Source organism: Brugia malayi (assembly GCF_000002995.4).
Source record: "Brugia malayi strain FR3 genome assembly, contig: Bm_v4_Chr4_scaffold_001, whole genome shotgun sequence".
NCBI classification, from domain to species: Eukaryota; Metazoa; Nematoda; class Chromadorea; order Rhabditida; family Onchocercidae; genus Brugia; species Brugia malayi.
The window spans coordinates 281,532-301,774 of record NW_025062478.1 but is presented as its reverse complement, the minus strand read 5'-3'; the positions used below and the strand labels follow the sequence as shown (position 1 = coordinate 301,774).

General features: G+C 28.8%; 4 protein-coding genes across 5 annotated transcripts; 3 read left to right on the top strand and 1 right to left on the bottom strand.

Moving 5' to 3' along the window:
- Nucleotides 1-1,133: 1,133 nt before the first annotated feature.
- On the top strand, nt 1,134-5,528 carry Bma-cel-1 (mRNA capping enzyme, putative; the record flags this gene model as incomplete). Its single annotated transcript, XM_043081157.1, has 13 exons — nt 1,134-1,241; nt 1,452-1,640; nt 1,814-1,924; nt 2,188-2,397; nt 2,657-2,765; nt 3,015-3,097; nt 3,309-3,436; nt 3,585-3,735; nt 3,952-4,020; nt 4,140-4,274; nt 4,358-4,459; nt 4,803-5,024; nt 5,319-5,528. 13 exons carry the CDS (start codon nt 1,134-1,136, stop codon nt 5,526-5,528), a joined length of 1,827 nt encoding a protein of 608 aa, XP_042937091.1.
- A 3,979-nt stretch (nt 5,529-9,507) lies between these two features.
- Nucleotides 9,508-10,477, top strand: Bm6713 (Matrixin family protein; the record flags this gene model as incomplete). The annotated part of the gene is made up of 4 exons (XM_043081156.1): nt 9,508-9,526; nt 9,713-9,809; nt 9,949-10,171; nt 10,442-10,477. 4 exons carry the CDS (start codon nt 9,508-9,510, stop codon nt 10,475-10,477), a joined length of 375 nt encoding a protein of 124 aa, XP_042937090.1.
- Nucleotides 10,478-11,299: 822 nt separating this feature from the next.
- Bm1234 (Uncharacterized protein) lies at nt 11,300-13,922 on the top strand (the record flags this gene model as incomplete). Of its 2 annotated transcripts, XM_043081154.1 has the most annotated exons (6): nt 11,300-11,374; nt 11,857-12,060; nt 12,375-12,456; nt 12,644-12,873; nt 13,394-13,468; nt 13,899-13,922. In XM_043081154.1, 6 exons carry the CDS (start codon nt 11,300-11,302, stop codon nt 13,920-13,922), a joined length of 690 nt encoding a protein of 229 aa, XP_042937088.1. The 2 variants fall into 2 exon arrangements, with proteins under 2 accessions (XP_042937088.1, XP_042937089.1); XM_043081155.1 differs by lacking the exon at nt 13,899-13,922 and having other exon boundaries at nt 13,394-13,507.
- A 715-nt stretch (nt 13,923-14,637) lies between these two features.
- Bma-dmsr-1 (AT19640p, putative) lies at nt 14,638-19,586 on the bottom strand (the record flags this gene model as incomplete). The annotated part of the gene is made up of 8 exons (XM_001897331.1): nt 14,638-14,809; nt 15,037-15,185; nt 15,561-15,801; nt 16,107-16,315; nt 16,752-16,949; nt 17,725-17,786; nt 18,139-18,353; nt 19,411-19,586. The coding sequence occupies 8 exons, from the start codon at nt 19,584-19,586 to the stop codon at nt 14,638-14,640; spliced, it is 1,422 nt and encodes a 473-aa protein (XP_001897366.1).
- Between the last annotated feature and the right edge of the window lie 657 nt (nt 19,587-20,243).

Genomic DNA, 20,243 nt, shown 5'->3' with positions numbered 1-20,243 from the left:
CTCGGAGATGCCTGGGAGTAGCCCAATCCTTAGTGAGATGCCCAACATTCCTCGTTATCCGACTTCCCCGAATATTTGGGCAATAAAAATGACAGGGATGAAAGTTTGCATCAGTCACACTTCCAATGAGTTGACAGCACTCTGCCAGATGCATTTGAGATAGCACTGTTAATCGATGATAAGTGATGATCTCAACAGTATGTGCGAGATGACGTGGATTACCTCGCATTTCACGTTACAGTTGTATTTATTGCACGTCGTCACATCATATCAGTTACGTGTTAAATGCAAGTGTCCATAACATGAAGTGGTTGTCACTGTATTGAATGCGACACCGAACTCAGCCAGCGACATCCTAGCGACATCCTAGCGACGTCCCATTTCGCTAATGCGTTGCACGCATGAGAGACGCAATCTTGCCTTGCTGTAAGTCATTCAGACGATGAGAGAGGCTGCGAGTAGTCTAGGCAGATTTTTATGAAATAGTGTTTTAATGATGATAGAAGGAGGTGATAGAGTAAGCAGAGATTATTGTAGGAAGTCAGTAATGATAGGAAGGAAGGAGACATTAATATATATGGAATGCGGTGATCATGAGATGTTGAAGAATGATGAAATATCGTGTGGCAGTGATTGCAAGGAAAGGATTGTTAGAGTGCTTCTCTGTTCGTTCTCTCTCTCTCCCCTCTGTCTCTCCCTCTCTTTCCCTCTCTCTCTCCCTCTCCCTCTCTCTCTGAGCATGCAACGGAAAACTTGCTTTTTTGCATATGAAATTAAATGATAGGATTAAAGTGCTGGTGGTTTATATTACATGTTTATTAGCACACGTAAATAGACCTAAGGAGACGAGGGATACAACTTGTCATCTAGAACGAGGTAATTCACTTGCGTGGATTCCATCAAGTAATTCGTGAAACTTACGTCTGTTTGCTTAGTTCTTTCGATAATGCATTCTTTAGCATATTAAGCATGCGTTCTAGTAACTGCGTTACAGTGAAGATTGGACGAGCTTTATAGACTTATTGACGTGTGATAGCTACGTACGCCTATAAAATGCACGGAAGGTAATGATTTTACTTATTTCAGGTATACATTTATGATATAACTCAGTGTTAGGTTTCCATCTGTTATGAATGGCAAGTGACGAAGAGTTGAGTAGCACAGACTGTGGAAAGCTTGACATCGAGAAAGCTCATCTTGGCCCTCCGGATCGTTGGCTTTATTGTCCACCGCTAGGCTCGGTATGCGTTTTTTGCACTTTATTCCATGTTGATTTTACGGTGATTCATTTTGGATATAGCAGAATTCAAATTGTCTTCATGTAGTGTATTACTATATTACTTATAACATTTGGAGGATTGAAATAACGTTCCAGAACCCATTATGCAATTCGAACTTTCTGGATATTGAAGAGGAACTGTGTGGATAAATAAATTTCATAAGCATTTCAGATTGTTGCAAAACATTTTTTGCCTTTCAAAACTCCTCTTTGCAAACTGTATGATGAGCAGATTGAAAAGAAGTTGCAGTTTCATCCACGAGATGTCTTCGCATACAAATTTCGAGGTGCCGAACCAGGTGCGAGGATTGGGTTATGGATTGATCTCACAAAAACCAATCGTTATTACAATAAAAAAGAGGTGAAATTTTTTTTAATTTTTTTTTAAAATAATTTCTTGTAGTTTTATGTTATAACTTTTATTCTTTACTATAATTTCTAGCTCTATTGTAACCAACTTATTGTTCGAAATATGTTTTATAGCTTTTAGGAGATGAATAAATTTTCATTTACATTTTTATTTCTACTATTTAGGTCGAGAAACGGAATTGTATTTATAAAAAGATCCCAATGAAAGGTCATGGCGAAGCACCGACTGTTGCCGAAACAGAGCAGTTTTGTCGGATAGTACGCGGATTTCTTCAGGTTAATGATCCAGCTTCACTGTGTTTTTCACCTTTGTCTTTCTTAAGTTATTTGCTTTCTTACAGTTTTAAACAAATTTTCAGCCGGCTATGATATACCAAATTCCATTATAGATGAGTGAGATTATATCTCTATCCTATATATACTTTGAAAACATAAGTAATATTGTCATCCTGAGAGACATTCTTACATTTTACATGGAAAGAAATAAAGCTTTATTGATTGTTTAGATGTGATTCCTTGTTATTAATGTATAATTCCAGGCAAATCCAAAAGACATAGTGGCAGTACATTGCACTCACGGATTTAATAGGACAGGCTTCTTGATAGCAGCATATCTTGCAAGTGCTATGGATTGGGCAATCGATGCTGCCATTTATTCGTTTGCACAAATGAGGCCAAATGGCATTTACAAGCAGTTTTATTTGGATGAGCTGATGCAGAGATACGGTGACGAAGATGACAGAATTGAGGTTTTTTTTTTTTTTCTTTGATCATATCTCGCCGTTTATGTTAACTTTTTTTTTTTATATCTTTTTTCTTCAGTAGTTCATAGAGTACTTTTTTCTGCATCATGGATCGTGAAGAATTATTTTTATAGAAAAAGCAAAATTCACTTGATATTCATTTTGGATTTTCGAGTGATTCAAGTTTGGTTTGTGTATTTTCCCGAACATTCATTCAGTGAGTAATAAACATAGAATTAGACGAGAAAAATGAAGTCAATTTTAGGCACCACCACGTCCTGCCTGGGAAAATGGCCCAGTTGATGGTGATAGGATTTCACTTGACGATGTCGTTAGTGGTCAAGCTATCTCAAGTAACACTGATGAACTTATTGGTGTGTTTTTTGTTTTAATTTTTATTTTTAGCCGGCTTGATTTCTATGTTTTCAGCTTGTTTTTAATAATGAGTGCAGTGTTTTCAAGTGACAAGTCAAAATCCAAGTTTTATTTCTTTTTTTATCCAGTCATTGTTGCCATGGCTCATACTTGTGGTGGAGTAGCCATCAGCAAAAAATTAACATTTCGAAATTTATTGACTTGAATCTCCTTGTTTTGAAATTTTTGGAATTATAAGTTATTTCCAGACGAACCTAAATTTATGGATGGAGCAGTACCTAGTGTCAAATACGTATCAGATCCCATAACGAGAACCATTTTACAAAATAAGGTTATATCCGCTTTTATAAATCTCTTCTAAATCTTTATGCCAGCCATTTTAGTTGATTGTTTCGCTTGGTTTGTTGAGCTTAACTGTTTCTCTGCTACTATCGTATTATTTTTCAGTCTTAGGGTTCAAATAAAAGATGTGAACATAAAATGCTTTGATTTGCATTACTGGCCTGTATTGTTGTCCGTCTGTCATTTAACCGGATATTCAGATTCGGAATATGTGTAACTATAAAAGAGATGGTTTTCCTGGCAGTCAACCAGTATCTATGGAAAGAGATAATTTACGTTTTTTGGCCGAGAGGAAGTATATGGTATCTTGGAAAGCAGATGGAATCAGGTAAATAAGTATCTTTTAAAGTTTATCCCAGTGTTGTGATTCTAAAAGCATAGATACAGAAGAAAGATAAATTAATTATAATGAGAGGGGTTTAATGCTTGATTTACTATTTCATCAATTTCTACCTTTAATAGTTATGTTAATTTAGATATATGGTGCTTATTGACGATAATGATTCAATATACGCATTTGATCGGAATAATAATGTGTTTAAAATATCCTGTATAACATTTCCGCATAAAAAAGAATTTCGTCATATTCAAAATACTCTTCTAGATTGTGAAATGATAATCGAAAAGGTTCAGTTTTGGAGTTTGCTTTCACATAAATGAATTATTGCAAAAGTGGCATTTTTCGGAATTTCAGAGTTTGATCGATTTCATCTAATCTGAAGTTTAGCTGATTTCCCATCTGGTTATGAGGTTTAGGTTGGAGCACACGTTAAATGTTCGAAATTATCTTCTGTAAACAAAATAAACTAATGTTTTGATCATAATGGCATTACGTTTCTACAGGTAAAAGGAGAATCTGGTGATATTATCGATGTACCAAGATTGCTCATCTACGACATTATTAAATTTGAGGTTTTCATTTGATACATTGTGCTACTGTTTTGTATCATAGGGCAAAGTTTCCATCATAAATCTGGAAGCGAATTTAAGAATGTTTGAAGTATCAATGCTGAATGATTACTTAGTTTTAGGGACAAAATGTGGGCGAATGTGATTTCACTACACGTTTGTCATGTATTCGTGAAGATTTAATTCAACCACGTCGTGATGCGTTGAGAAGTGGTCGTATCAAGAGAGAAAATGAACCGATAAGCATACGTAATAAGGTATGATAAGGATGTTCATTGTTTTGATATTGAGTAGCTTTTGCAGCAGCTTAGTTCTTTTATTCTTAGAACTGTTTTTGCAGGATTTTTGGGAATTGGAAGCAGTTCCAAAACTATTTGATGAGAAATTTACGAGAAATGTTGGACATGAAATTGATGGCTTAATTTTTCAATCAGTAAATGAAGTAAGTCTCAAAAATAAGTGTGTGTTTCCTTTAAAGTAGTTAAAGAAGCTGCTTGTTTTCTCTGATTATTATTTCTCAATTTATGCGATTTATTCGAATCTAAGAATATTTTTTTTATTGTTGAAATTTTTTGCAGGATTTTGAGCAATGACCTTCATTGCTAATTAGAAAAAATCTTTTTCTCTACTCTGGAATCAATGCATTGTATTAAAATTCAGTTTATATTGTATTACTACATATTACTTTAAGTTAGCTTTATAGATCGGTACTATAGAATTTTAACTTTTAATTATTATTAATAAGCTTATTACACTGAAATTAATATATTCCGTTTACGTTTCAGCCATATCGTTGCGGACGATGTGATACATTGTTGAAATGGAAGCCTCCATCTCATAATTCAATTGATTTTCAATTGAGGATAAGGCGTATATCGAAACCTGGTGAATTGCCAGAGCATATTGGCTTTCTTTTCGTACAAAATCAGTCAGAACCAATGGCGCAAATGAAAGCTACAAAGAAATTGTTGCCATATGATAATAAAATTATTGAATGTACTTTTAAAGTTAGTCTTTTATTTTTGTTGGAGATTTTTATATTTACTGTAGACTAGCATGTGATTTACTTAATTATTGACATGTAAGTTAGTAAAGTGAAGATAATACAGCTATTAATCCAACCACTTGGTGTAGCGCAATGTTCGGTAGAAGTTCCATATCTTAAGTTTTCTGGCGTTAGCATAATGAGATTGTTGAGAGTCTATGCTGACAAAAATTTTAAGTTTTCCAACAGTTTTATTTTTTGTTACTTAGAAGTGCATAAAAATATGAATAGTTCCAGTGTATTTGCATTGTTTCAGGATGGTAAATGGGAATTTATGCGTGAACGTACAGATAAAAGTTTGCCTAATTCAAGCAAAACTGCAAAAGCTGTTTATAACAGTATTATTCATCCGATTGATAAGAACTCATTAATAGCATTCGTCGAGAAAATATGTATAGAAAAAACAAAGAAGAGACCTGCTCCACAATCAGCTAATGATGTTGTACAGAAAATTGCTAGGACATAAGCAGTTCATTCAGCTTTTATTTGTATAAAATATTGTTGAACTTCAGTAAACACCTTGTTTCTTCGATCTTGGAGTTGTATCTTGACAAATAATTTTTTAGTGGTATATTGAATTAGAAAGATATGCAGTCTAAATTTTGATCTGTTAAACTTCAGTGCTATCAACAACAAATGAAAGTTTTTTTCATTTTTTTTTTCTTTGAAAACGGGTTTGGGGTGCACTTCAGATTTCACGACACTTTAATATATATATTCGTAAATATATATTCATCTGTCAGAAAACGAAACGAGAACGAAAAGTGTGCAAGTAGTGAAACAGACTTGAAAAATTCTTCTTTTGATTATTTTGCTTGCGCACTTATTTGGAAACTGGTCATTTTGAGGATTGCAAAGATGAATGTTTCATTGAATTAGTATGACTCACACAATTACAAAACATTAGAAATATTAATCATTTCTGGCACAAAGCTAATTTCAACAGAAGTCACATCGAGTGTATCAAAATTTAGAATTGAAAAAGTTGGACAAATGTATGGGTTAATTTGTTGCATATTTTTGTACATATTATGCTACATTCTTTCTATTTGTACTGTTTGAAATTTAATTTGTATTCATAGAGAACGGGTTTTTGTGTTTTCTTGCAAAATAAAAGCGTCACATTTTGCATTCATTTCCACAATAATTTGATACTCGAATACTAAAATCGCTCAAATCTAGTAATTATAAGTGTCTTTTGGTACTCATTTAGCAAATTCAGCATGGAAAAAATTTAATTCGAAAAGAACTTATAAAGAAGATTTCAGCAGTGTATATGTATTTCTTAATTAAAACCTAAGTAATTCATAGAGAGTAAATTATTATTTTCACATTATAAATTGAACAAATCAAATTTATGATAACAAATATAGAAATATAATGCATATAAGTTAAAATTAAAGATTAAAAGTTAACAAAAGATAATAAAAATTCTATATTAAAGTTTCAAGAACTGAATATAATTTCTGTAATTTATCAACGCAACAAACCTCTCAAATACTCTTTCAGTGATGCAAAGATTTTAGTTTTTTCTTTTTTTTTTGCCCTCAGAAAGATTTTTGTCTTTTTTCTGAAGTAATTAATGCAAAAAATCAGTTTTGAAATGAAGCAAAAGATATGAAACTGATAAAATGATCTGATCGTTTGAAGAATATGTGATAACAATTACTAACACAACTGAAGTTACAACTTCAGTGATCAGTAAAAACTAGGTCTGATAAGTAAAAACTAGGTCTTATATTAGTATCAAATTTCATCTGACGTTAGTTTATGCTTTAGAAAATTGGAATTTTTGTTTTGCTTTGAAATAAACCGAGAAATGAATAAAGTATAGAGAGTCTGATGAGTGATAAAAGCGCAAAGAGTCTTATCATCGTTCAAGCAAACTTTATTAATTAATGATAATTGTCATTATGAATAACTCTAAGCCGAGCAATCATTAATTAAACTATTATTTTCTATCGATCCATTTCTGATCTTCGATTTCTGTAAAGTCTGGGAGGGAATTAAAGTATGCTAATAAATATTATAAAATTGAAATGCTATTACATATTTAACTTTTATGTGATGTTTTAACAAATAAAAATGTGCAATACAAAATTTTGCTGTAAAAATGTAATTTTTACATTTATCTTTATGATATATTCAATTTTTTGATATTTTAGTTTTATTAAAATGCTTGAATATTTTGCAGATAAAAGTTTGTACTTGTTGTGATCGATCATAAAATTGGTAAACTGATAATCGTTTAAAAATAGTTTTTCTCATTTTAAAACTTTCCTATGCATCAGCAATTCCTATTTGTCCTATACTTCAGTTTTCTTTGGCAGACAATTGCTAAACAATTTGTTGTAACAAAAACTTATTATTTATTTATTAAATTAGATTATATACCTAAATTATAGCATAGAAAATCCTAATTTTGTGTACAAGTGCGCAAGTTTCTTCAATTAAGCAAATTTGCGCCCATTTTCTACTAAAAGTTAAATATGAGATGAATACAGGTTTAACATGCTGTAATTACATATTAATAATAGTTCAGTCATATTTCAGTATGAAATGGATTTCAGGTTTTTAATTCATAACGCATATGCTATGTTATTGTGTGACCATCAATGCAATCTTCGTTTCAGTATTTGTTCTGTTTGTATCATCGAAGAATGTCAAAAACTTTGCACCTGTAAATCTTTATTGTTACTATTTCATTTCAACGATAGTTTAAATTTGAAATTCGAATCTTTCAACTCCTTTTTGTCATGCTGTATTGAAATTATTTGCATCAAATTTATACTCAAAAAATTAAAACGGAAAATTGTTTATTATTCTATCTATGCAATGAATTACAAATAATTTACAGGTGTATTTGGCAAAGTACAATTTTTTAAAAAAACAATTTAATACTCAATTATTAAAGCATACTTATGAAACTCACAAGTAAATGTTTTTTTTTTTTTCCTTTTTGCAAGTTTTAAATATTAAAAAAAGAAATTTTTTTAATTGAACAAAAAATGTTATCACTGATAATTTTTTATCTTGATACAATTAATCACTAACAATTTAATAGATTAAGAATTATATAATTTTCATAACATATTGTTGACATCATTATCAGCCTTAATAATAATTATACTTAACTTTAATTAATTTCTAACAAATCTTTAACGAAACATAAAATTAAAACTTCTCTTATCAGTAAATTTCCTTTATCACTCTTTTATCACTTCCTTTATACACATCATTAGATATAATATTTCAATGTATGCAACAAAGCTTTAAAGTAAATATAATTTGTGTTAATTATATTTGAACAGCATTTTTAGATTATTTCAAAATTTTAAAAATCTAATAAAGACGGATGGATTCGATGAGCAGAAACGGCATAAAATCGGAGAGACATTGTGTGCACGACAGGTTGTTAATGAGTCATATTCAAATGGTCCGTAATATTTCTGTCACCGTTTAATTTACGGAAGGCCGGAAGTCACTGATATTCTAATCAGTAGCTTATGAATAAAATAGAATGTGCATTGATTAGCATTTTGAATTTTGCTGATAAGCTTACTGTCAACTTACGATCATTTGATAAAGAAAGCTAAGAAGGAAAGTTCAAAGTTCTTGAAAGAAAGATTTTTTAGCCTTGGACTTAATAAATTGAAAAAAAAAAAAAAGAAATTAAAATTGAATGCTAAGCAAAGATCAGTGTAGTTTATTCTTTTGGATTATTTTCTAATCGATATTGAACAGTTCTCTGCGAAATTTCAAGAACTTTCCTTCATTTTATCAAAATATTTCAGATTCAAATAGAGCATACAAATGGAAGAGCAAAAATTTGACATATTCGATAGGAACTATTCCTAAGCATTTGTCGAGAAAAACAATAAGGTATGATAATTAAAGGTGTGATAATTATTGCTGCTCTATAAAAAATACAATAAAACTTTCTTTTTCGTTCTTAAAATTAAACAGTTCTAAATGAAGTTGCACATACATATATTTATTCACTAAGAACTTTCAATTCAATTTAAAAATAAAAAAAAAAAAATTCAGAAATGTAATGAAGACAGCTTTTGAAGAATGGTCAACGGTGACACAATTAAATTTCATCGAAGTAAAAAGAAATGGAAATATTAAAATTGCATTTGTCAGCGGTGAACATGGAGATGGATATTCGTTTGATGGACCAGGCTTATCACTTTTTTTTGTTATCAGTAAAATAGCTATGGAATGATCAGAATAAGAATAAACATTCTTATTTATTAAAAAGAAAATTTTATTCGAATTTATGTTTTAGGAATTGACAATATCAATTTTTTGTGATTATGATAATACTTAGATAATGATCAAAATTATACAATAAAAATTTTTAATACATTATTTTTACTATAATAAGTAGAAGAGAATAAGTTGGCGCTAACTGTAAATGAATATTTGGTGATTATGAAGGTATGATGATACCTGTGCAAGGTAACGATACTTATTTATCAATGCTTTCTTGGTGACAACTCTCTCGGATAGCTGTTTCAAAAAGAAAAAGAAATTATTTTATTAGTTTTTATTGCTTGCATAGAAAAGAAAAATTGAATTAAATATTTAAAATATTCCAGCAAAATTTGTTGAAAGAACTGAATCAGATTTCTTTTTTTTTTACAGGTAAAATACTAGCACATACATTACTGCCACCTTATGGATTAATTCATTTTGACGCAGATGAAAAATGGGCTGCAATGATAATCACAGAACTTTCCAGGTTAGTTTTCTTATCAGTTTTAAGAGAAAAACTGATTAAATAAATTGAGAATGTTCTTTTGAATCTTTAAAAAAAAAAAAGAAAAAATTCGAAAAAAAATTAAATTAAGAAAAAAATAAATGAAATTTAGGTATTTTAGATATGATACCATAGATTTACTACCAACAGCAATCCATGAAATTGGTCACATTTTGGGTTTGGAACATTCCTGGGAAAAAGATTCTATAATGTCACCTTTCTATCACTATCAGACAATTAATGATGACGGAGAATACGTGAAACCGACACTTACTAATTGTGATATTTCACGCATACAAAAATTGTATGGTAATTTTTCTCTTCTTTGGACTAAAAACACGTGCGTAAGTGAATGCTTAACGTACTTAATTATCTGTGGTTTCTTTCTTATTTATTTTATAAAATTTTAGATCAGAAAAACTTTTTTCTGAAGTATTTGAGCAAAATGAGAATTTTAAAAAATGTAAAAATTGTTGAAGTCATCAAAATAAAGAAAAAAACGACCAAATTAAAGTTATAATAAAGAATTTCTCTGAGGTGTGAAAAAAATTTTAAAAAAAATTTAAAAAAAAAAAGAAGGAAAATAGAAACAATATTCTATCGATCTGTTTCAGGCAACAGAAATGCTTCCATTTGAGAAGATTCTATGAATTTAATGTTTAAACAAATTAAACAAATGAATTTATCAGTTAAAACAAACTGGTAGCATATCAATAATCAATTCATTGCTATCACACAACTGACAACTTATCACTGATAACTGATAACTTATCACATATTGTCATTGCCACTGTGAAAGCTTATCATTCATTAATCATTGCAATTAGCTTTTCATAAAAAGACTTTGAAATTTATAACGAATAACTGAATCAAATTAATAAGCAAAAAAAAAAAAATTCTATTCTACCAAAAAATGTTGCAGAATTCGACAGCATTTTTAGTTGTTAATGCAACTTAAACAAGCAATTCATGAAGTGATAATTATTAGTGATAAATGAAATTAGTGTTTATCTATTGTTATCATGATTTAATGAAATTTCATCTTTTAATTTAACTTTTTTATTTTATTTCAATCTATTATAAACTTAATTATCTGAATTTTTGTAACATTTTTCTTCCGGTTTAAGCACAAATTTAAGCTTACCATTAATTTTAATGCTATTTGATAGTGTAACTAAATTTAGCTCTTCCTCACGTTTTGTCTAATTTAATATTTTAAAATTACAATGCTAATATATAATTGCTCAAACATTCACGTTTTAGCGCAAAGAGCGGAAGTCATCGTACATTTCTGAACAAAGCGGTGAATTTCATAAACAAAAAACAAATTTGAGTACCTTCAAAATTCTTTGCAGTTTTACTGACATAAAATTTAATAGCGTATTATCTTCATTGTGTTATTTTAATGTTTCTGAATGATAAAATTGCTGTGACACTAATGAGGTGACACTTGCAGTATTTCATACTATTCCATGCGGTTGTTTTCTAGCATTGTTGGTTGTTTGATCACTGTCAATACTTACGCACAGTTCCGTGCACGAATTACAGTTAGTTAAGCAGCTTAAAGTTTAGCAAATTTTGAAAATTGAAATAAAATTTAACTGTTTGAATAAATTGTAAACTCATTGAAAAATTTTAGCCTATTCAAACATTTCATTAATTCTTATTCTAAATTTGATTTTTTAGCAGTTTGTACTCAAAAATAACTAATCAATAGACGATGTGAGTTAAACTGAAGTCGTTGAGCTGATTGAATATTTTTAGAAATTAAAATTATAAATTAAATATTTTATCATAAATGATTTTAGAATTGCGATACTAATGAGAGGATAGTCTCGAAATTTGATGAAGCCTAAAATATTTTAAGCAGATTAAGCAGCTTTCAATGATTGAATGAGATTTGGAATTCAGATTACTAAAAATAAGGAACAATTTCTTTGATCTGACAAATTCTCGGGAACTTAGCTGTCACGTTTGGACTTTCTCGAAAATTACGTCAATTTGGAAGTTTGGTAAAATGAAATTACAGCATTTGTCACGTTACGAGTCAAATGAATGCATATCAAAGCAAGCGTATTATGACGTCGAAAATAGTTGCATAGCAATTGTTAGTTTGGACGACAAATGTGACAAAGTTTTGACCAATGCTTTTGAAAAAGCTATAATTAAACCTGAAAATCTCAAAATTCAAGTTATAAAAAATCCCAGAGATTTCGAATATATGTTACGTGTGGTACGTTTCAAGAACACTTACGTAAATTACCAAAGTAAAGACAAAAAACGATGAACTTTTTCAGTTTATGTAACTGTTACTGTTCAAATAACTATTCATAACTCTATCCGATGTTGTTTAATGGAAAAAAATGTATGGTCGGACTATAATTACTTACTTATCTTTACGTGACGTATTTACGAGTGAAACTATTGAATCTTCTAGAAATAATTTTTTCTATAACGAAAGAGTAAATTTTCAAGTAATAAAATTATTAATTATCGCTTTTGCCTATTTCTAAATTAGTTACCCAAAATGAGAATTATTAATTTCAGGTACAAGATTTTTGTTCCGTGACAGTTATTCAAGAATCAATCAAAATATATGTAACTTGGTTCTTTTTCGATTGCACAAAAAGTAAATTTCATTTTTTAATTAATGGCGAAAAGAATATTTTAAGAATGAAAGCTTAATTAATTGCAATTAATTTGTCTATTATATATTAATAAAAAATAAGTAAAAAAAATTTTCAAAAATCACTTTTTCTTTTAAAATATATTTGTATTTGTTTGTTTGTTTTCAATTTTCGGCGCTTTCTTTTAAGATGGAGAGAAGAGCAAGAAATCTGGAATTATTATATGGATAATAATAATATCATTAATAGTTGTTGGTATTACTATCTGTGCGGCAATTGGCGCTTGTTGTTATTTAGCGCTTCGAAGGACAAATCCGACACAAAGGCAAAAGAAAGATAGTACGAAGGAAGAAGAAACTTCAAATGAAAATGTTGACGAATTGTCTCCTGAAGCAAACATTATTAAATCACATTCCACTGTGAGCTCCATTTCTTGTAAAGTAAAGTTGAAGTAAAGTTAGTTATAACTAAGTTAGCAGTAATGTCAATTGTTTATTTCATAAAAAGTTAATGGTACTATTTGTATGAAAAATTTTAAAAAGTTGTTAAAAAGTAGTTAGATTTAACTTTTATTATTTTTAATGTATTCTGTTATAATGTTTTTTCCTTTTTTCTTTTTTGTTTTGTTTTTGATTAAAATGTTGTTAACTTATTAATTATTAATATATTGTTTTAGTAAGATGCGGAAAGCAATAATATTTCATTATTCATAAATATCTAATGCATTTATTAATTATTTTAAAGTATTAAAAGGTTAAGGGCAATTATTATGAATGCGATAAATTTTAATTTCTCTTAGATATAAAATATTGTAAGGAAAATTTATTCAAATCGCATTTTCAGTTTTGAGAGATACTTTGAAGTAAAAGTAAGAGTATTTAACTTGTGGTAAACATAATTTGTTTTTAAATATCAAATTTTGTTAAATTTTTGTTGTAGAGTACGAAAAAAACACTTCCTGAAGTGACAATAGAAGAAGTTCAGGAAAAAGCACCGGATCGACAAGTTTTAAACGTACAGCAACAAAGGAAACGGATGAGAAAAAAGTTTTAAAATGAAATTTAGAACTTTTCCCATTAAAAAATTGATTTTGTACAATTGTTATTTTAAATTTCAAGAAAATAATTTAAATTTATTTGAAGAAATTAATTTAAATTAAATAAACAAATAAATAAATATATATATAATTTAATTTGTCAATTTTATCTCTTTTTTTCATTACTCCAAAATTTCTTGAACCATTTTAAGTTTCATTTGAAATGTTTACATATTGCGTCTCATTGCTTCAATTTTCGCTTCTAATTCTACTTTTAGTATTGATTGGATGATAATACTTAAAGTATTTGTTAACTCGTTTAAACCAAACCTTTGTGTTACTTTAACTAATTCAAACTCTTAGGTATTAATGAATTTAAATTTCAATCTTCATTCTTCTAAAATTCAGATAAGCCAAACGACATCTTTCTGATTGATTGGTTAGATTAACTATTAAATTTTAATAATTTTATTTATGAGAGAGTTGAAGGATTTCAATGAGTGCAGAAGAGTCGCAGTTAAAATTAATAGGTAAAGCTATGAGTGATGCTCAGTTGACCAGCAGATTGAATAAATAAAATTAATTTAAATTATACGAAATATAAGATTTTAAACCAAAATTTAAGCAAATCTTTTATTTGCAAATTTAACATCAAAAAAAAATTGTTGTTTTAATTTTTGCATTTGATATGTAGAATTGATGAATAATAATAATAGCTTGAAATTTTTTTTTCAATCATCAAAGTTTTCATGCCTGATTAACAGAGAGCTTCTCAATTTTGAAGATTGCGATACTTGAAACACTCGAAGGCTTTTCAGGAAAAATGCTAAGCGTTTAGGGCATCATTCATCGAGAAGTATGTTTCAAAACTCGATTGGATTAATTTTGATAATCTTATGCAATTTCAATAAATTCAATTTAAATATAAATCATAAAAATTTAAGAGAACTCTCTTAAGATTATATTTTATCATACTATTACCAACAAAACTGTTTTCCCTCTATGTTATCATATTGAAAATGTACTAAAATGAGACAACGATGATTATTTACAAATCTTAATTTTAAAAATTTATTAATTTATTCAGTTTTGAAGAAAAACTCTTCAATATTATTTACATCTGTACAATCTCGAAATGTTTACTCTTTTAGGCACTGGAATGTAACAGGCTAGCATCTTCATCATTTTCCGTATTTCCTATATTTGTATTTAACTTTTCCGGCAGATTATTCTCAGCTGCGCACTGTGACCAGGTCATCGAACTTTCCATTGGTAATTCCGAAGTTGCCGTTACCGCCGGGCAAACGCCTTCAATATTTCTACAATTTTAACTGCGTTAATCTCTCAAATTTGGTCGTAAAAAGCAATTCAGCTTAATACGTCATAGATATCCGTGGGAAAAGGCGTAAAAATGATGTATGCTTCAATAGTGTAATAAATAGATTTGCGTAGCGTAGCAGCTCACGCAAAACACGTATAGTTACGGAGAAACTCGCAGTATCAAATGAAATGAATTTTAAATTTCCTTTTGCAATGAATTACATACCTGTCTAAGACGTTTCGTGGTAATTCAAAAGCATTTTTGGAACTTGCATCAGTAGTTGAATGTGACGAAGACTCTTTGTAGTTCCGTTTAAGGTTCCATCTTAATTTGTGATCAAAAAATGAATTTGGTAGAAAAACTTGCTTGAATTCCTGTAAAACAGTTGCAAGGAGAAAAGGAAAAACTTGATGAAGTAATTAATTTATTTATTAAAATAAGTAGAAGTAATTGGAGACAATTTCCCTTACTAATATCCTTTCCCATTCCGATTCTTTTTCTTTTTCTAAACTATTTGACTTTGTATTTTTATATTTTGAATTATTTTAAAAAGTCAAAAAAACTTAAGGAATTGTTTTATTGAAATTACAAAATGGATCTAACCACCTTCTTGTGATATTTATTTGTGTCAACAAGAAGGTACGTGACACAAAATACTCTTTCATCTGACCGACACTTGGCCAGTCTAATTAACCAAAGAGAAATTGAAATGTGATTTGGTGAGAGAAATCACAGAGACAGAGACGTACATTTCTGAACTGTTCACTCATTGAGCAATAGATAACAAATGTTGTGCATGAATTACACAGTGATAATAAATCCAGTAGATCTCCCAGACTGTTGTAGATGTGACGCCTGAATGCTTCCGGAAGGATACCGGAAAGCACCATCATAATACCTTGCGGTAATTCGGTGATTAAAAATACGCATAAAATTGTTAGTAGCATACGGGTAGTACGATCTGCCCGATAAACAATACTTGTATTTGTCCTGAAATTTGAAATTCCGGATTGATTGCTTATTCAATTATGTAAGAAAAGGCACTTTATGCTGATAAGCTTATTTAAGAACGCTGAATATTGCTTTACCGGATCACCTGTATATTACGGTTTTTATAAAACGGATTATTTGATGCAAAGTTTGTTCCTTTACTTTGATAACTGAAGAAAAGTAAAAATGAATTTTAGAAAGGTGGAAATATTTGTGTTGATCAATCAACGTCCATGAAAACAAAACAGCGTAATAGGTCACGTACGTCAAAATACTTTCGATATAGAGAAATGAAGTAGTATTACTTGGCAGTGTCAGTTTTACTTTGCCCGCGGTGTTTCTTCTTACTTTCATGTTTTCCATTGTAGAAACGAGTTGAATGGTATAAAAGTTTAAGTCGATTCTGTTGCACTCTTGTTAAAATTTTCATCAGTAACCAAACAAAAGATGACAATAGTAAACAAGGTGTCATCTTGAATACCGTACCTGATATCCAGAATGCCATCCGGAATATCTGAAGCACCACGGGAACATGGAATTTGGTTTAATTTGAAATTCTTTTTGGAATAAAACAGTGAATATTATAACTCTTTGCAATGATCGACAATGGTAATAAACAAAAATTTCACTCATCTGATTGAAATTGTAAATGAACAAATCTTCCGAACTGATTTTTAAGCTTAAGTTTAACTTTGAAATTTAAGATCAGAGTGAGATCAACTAATTAATTACTCATTTTTATCATTTTATTCAGGACAAGCAATTTATTCATCCATTATTTTTCCTCAAATTTTCATCAGATTTAAAAATATGACAATTATACCTTTTTTGTTGCATCTAAGATTCTACACTAAGATTCAAGAAATTTTTTTTTTTAGAAAAATATATGAAGGTATTTTTTAATTTAAATTAATTTAAACTGAAATAAAAAAATGATTGAAAATTAATACCAAACAGTGTGCTTGAAGTGCTAAATCAGAAACACCAGGTACATAAGCTGATGCATCATAATTGCCAGTATCGGTGATGTTGCAAGTTTCGCTGAGTTTCATTTCGATAATTTTATAAGCAAGGAAATTTGGTGTGTTCATCAGTGTGACAAAGAATACAACAAATGCTATTGCCATGTATGAATGTCGTAGATGAATCTGAATTCATGATAATTTAAAATGTTTTGCTAGCATTTCTAAAATTGCAATTGCATCTCAATAAATATTAACTTTTGTTTATTTATTTCTTATTGATATTTAAGATTAGAGTGCAATTGTATAGTTTACTTCTCTTCAAATGAATGAAATAAAGAATTCTTAATTCAAAAGAGTGGTAAATTTTTTATCTATTATTCATCAGAAAATATATCCAAAATAAATTTTTTTTTATTTCTTTTAGATATAATTGAATAGAACAAAATTTCTTTCTACTTATTCCATTCTCAAAATTTTACAATCCTTCCAGAAGAGAAATTTCATTCATCTAAAGTTATATTATATTATAATATTCAGTACAGGAATGCTTTTTTCATGAAAATTAAATTTTGTGGAATAATTAAATTTCTACCAGAGGCAATAAATTAATTCATCAAATTAAATCGATGTAATATACATTGCATCTGATTACATCTAAGCTTTCTCAAAAAAAGCTTTTACGATGATTGGAACTAATTAATGAATAGTAAATGACATTATTTCATGGATGGTTCAATATAACTAATAGTTAAACAGCGATCTGATAGTTTACTTCAAGAAAATAGCTTTTAAGAGACAAAAATTGTTCAATTATTTTCAGTTGCATTACAATTTTCCATTTATAAACTACAGAAAAGTGTCCATAAAATTTGTTAACTGAAATTTAATTAAATTTTTTGTGATAAATTATTATTATTATTATTGAAAAAGTTTCAGTGCAAAAGTATTACATACATACCTGCAAGACATTAACCTTCCTTCTACTTCGTAATGTCATATACCGTATTAGTGCTAGCATAACTGAAAATTTAACATTGAAATCAACAAAAGAAGTATACAAATAAACTTGGTCGTTTATTTTATTTGGAATTTTATATTCCCTTTTTCTTTTTTTTTTCAAATATTTTTTTTTTGAAAAAAAAAAATACTAATTTACGAATAATCCTTGTGACAATTTTTTCATCCATTTCCTGGACATTTTCTAAAAGATATGCAAATAATATTTTATTGTTAAATTTAAAAGATCCGATTTGATAATATATATTGTCTTTGATAATTTTCGCATTAGACTAAAGAAAACAAATTTCATTTCTTTGATAAGCATTCAAAAATGAAATACTTCAACCCATTACTACCGTAATCAGCTACTAACCCGATAGCCAAATACTACTGGAATGGCCAATAAGTGACAAATGCGCATGGCACACTAGGAAAACAGCCCAGCCATAGCTCCACTGTTTCGGATGACAGTTAGCAAATGCCGCTAATGTGTAATGTGTGGTGTAGATCAGATTTGAGAACAGTACCACCGTGTCACAGCACGCCATTGCTGTCAACGTCATATTTACTGGCGTGCGCATTCGCTTTCTAAAGATTAATCTGACAAAGTGATATGATAATAATTATCTGTCATCTAATGTGCTGCTTCAATAGATAAAATAATTTTAGGATCATTCTGTGAAAAAATAAATACTAAAATAATATTTTTTTTTCTTCTTAAAATAAAATAACTTATATATTCTTTTCAAATTTTGTTTACTTTCCGTCATATTTTATTTTTGCTAAATTTTTCAAATTTCAATCGCATCCTTCTAGAATCATTCTTTGTGGAGCGTTAAATATTAGAAACAATTCAAATGATAAATTAATTAATATTTTAATTTCGGTAATCTGTCAAAATAATTAAACTGATAAGTGATAAATTATTTCGTCTTATCACTACTATTTCTTCAAGCATTGCTATCGGAATACTAAGCTATCAAAATGAAACTTACTTTTGCTTTTGTTTTTGTTTTTGCTTTTGTTTTGTTTTTGTTTTGTTTATATATATTTTTTCTCTAGAAGTTCTCAGCTTTGAAAAGTAATTTTATTTTTTCTTATTGTATCTTAAAGGAATAAGATAAACAAAATGAACTGCTTTTTTGTGACTTATTAACAATTATCAAAGGAAGAGAAAGAGGAAGATAAAAAGAGAGGGAAAAAGGGAGAGAGAAAGAAAGAGAGGGAGAGAGAGAGACTGGAATAAATGGAGAGAAACTGCATAAATAAATTATTTCACTTTTTTTTGTCTATTTTCTCTATTTCAATTCTTAATGCAAAAGTTAAATTTCACAACTGACTAAATCATAAAAGCAATCTGAATAAAAGTTGGAATTGGATATGCAATTATAAAGGATTGAATTTCCACGCTTTTTCTGCTATTTAAAGATTTGAAGAGAAATTTAAATCTTTGGAAGATATCATATAATGGAGAAAAGAGAGAAATATTCGATCGCATCTTATGTTGACAATTCCATTTTTAGAAAAATAAATTACATTTAGTTGTGTGTAAAAATCAAAAATTAAAATTTACATTTTTTTTTTAAATCCAAATAAAATTTCTTTTTTTTTTCTTTTTCAAATAAATCAGTGAAAATTTACTTACCTTGTGAGTACGACAATATTGCAAAAATTACACATAGCACCGAGAATGCATAATGCAATTGATAGATAAGTATGAATAGGACTGTAGAAGGTATGAATAGCATAGAACCAATCATATACAATGCTATTTTCAGGTAATTCAATAATAACAGTTTGACATCGCTCCAAATTATTCATTATTATAAATCCATTTCAAAAAAAAAAAAAAATCGTTGTTTATTTTTACTGCCTGAATGGAAAGGAAAAAAAGAAATGAAAATTGATTAGAACTGAAATATATTACTGAAATTTTTTTTCTTTTTTCGAAATAAAATAATTTATTTTTCCCTAAAAGTAAATTAAAAAAAAGAAAAAGAAAACATACAAGGAAAAAGGAATGAAAAAATGAGAAAATAAGAAAAATCAATAAAATTTAGTTGAAAATGATCGAAAAGTAGAAATTATGATAAACAACAAATATGTCAGTTATATTAGCGCTTCCAGCTTTGCTTAATCTCAATGCAAAATTAACGAGCATTTCGCTGTGACAAAATAAGAAGGACAGAATTGAATGAGATGGGACAGAACGAGAGGCCTTACTTTTTATTTAAACACAATACAACTACTAATACTAGTAATACTACTACTACTACCACTGCTAATACTACTGTTTAATTTAAGGAGTGATAAGATGAATTGTTGGAAAATGAGAAAGTGTCATTGAAATTATAGTCGAGAATGGTAAAATATTTAGGAAATATTGATTAATTTAATTTTGTTGATTTAAATTAATAAAAGAAATAAAAAAAAAAAAAAAAAAAATGGCAAAGTTGAAATCCATTTAATTTTTGATGC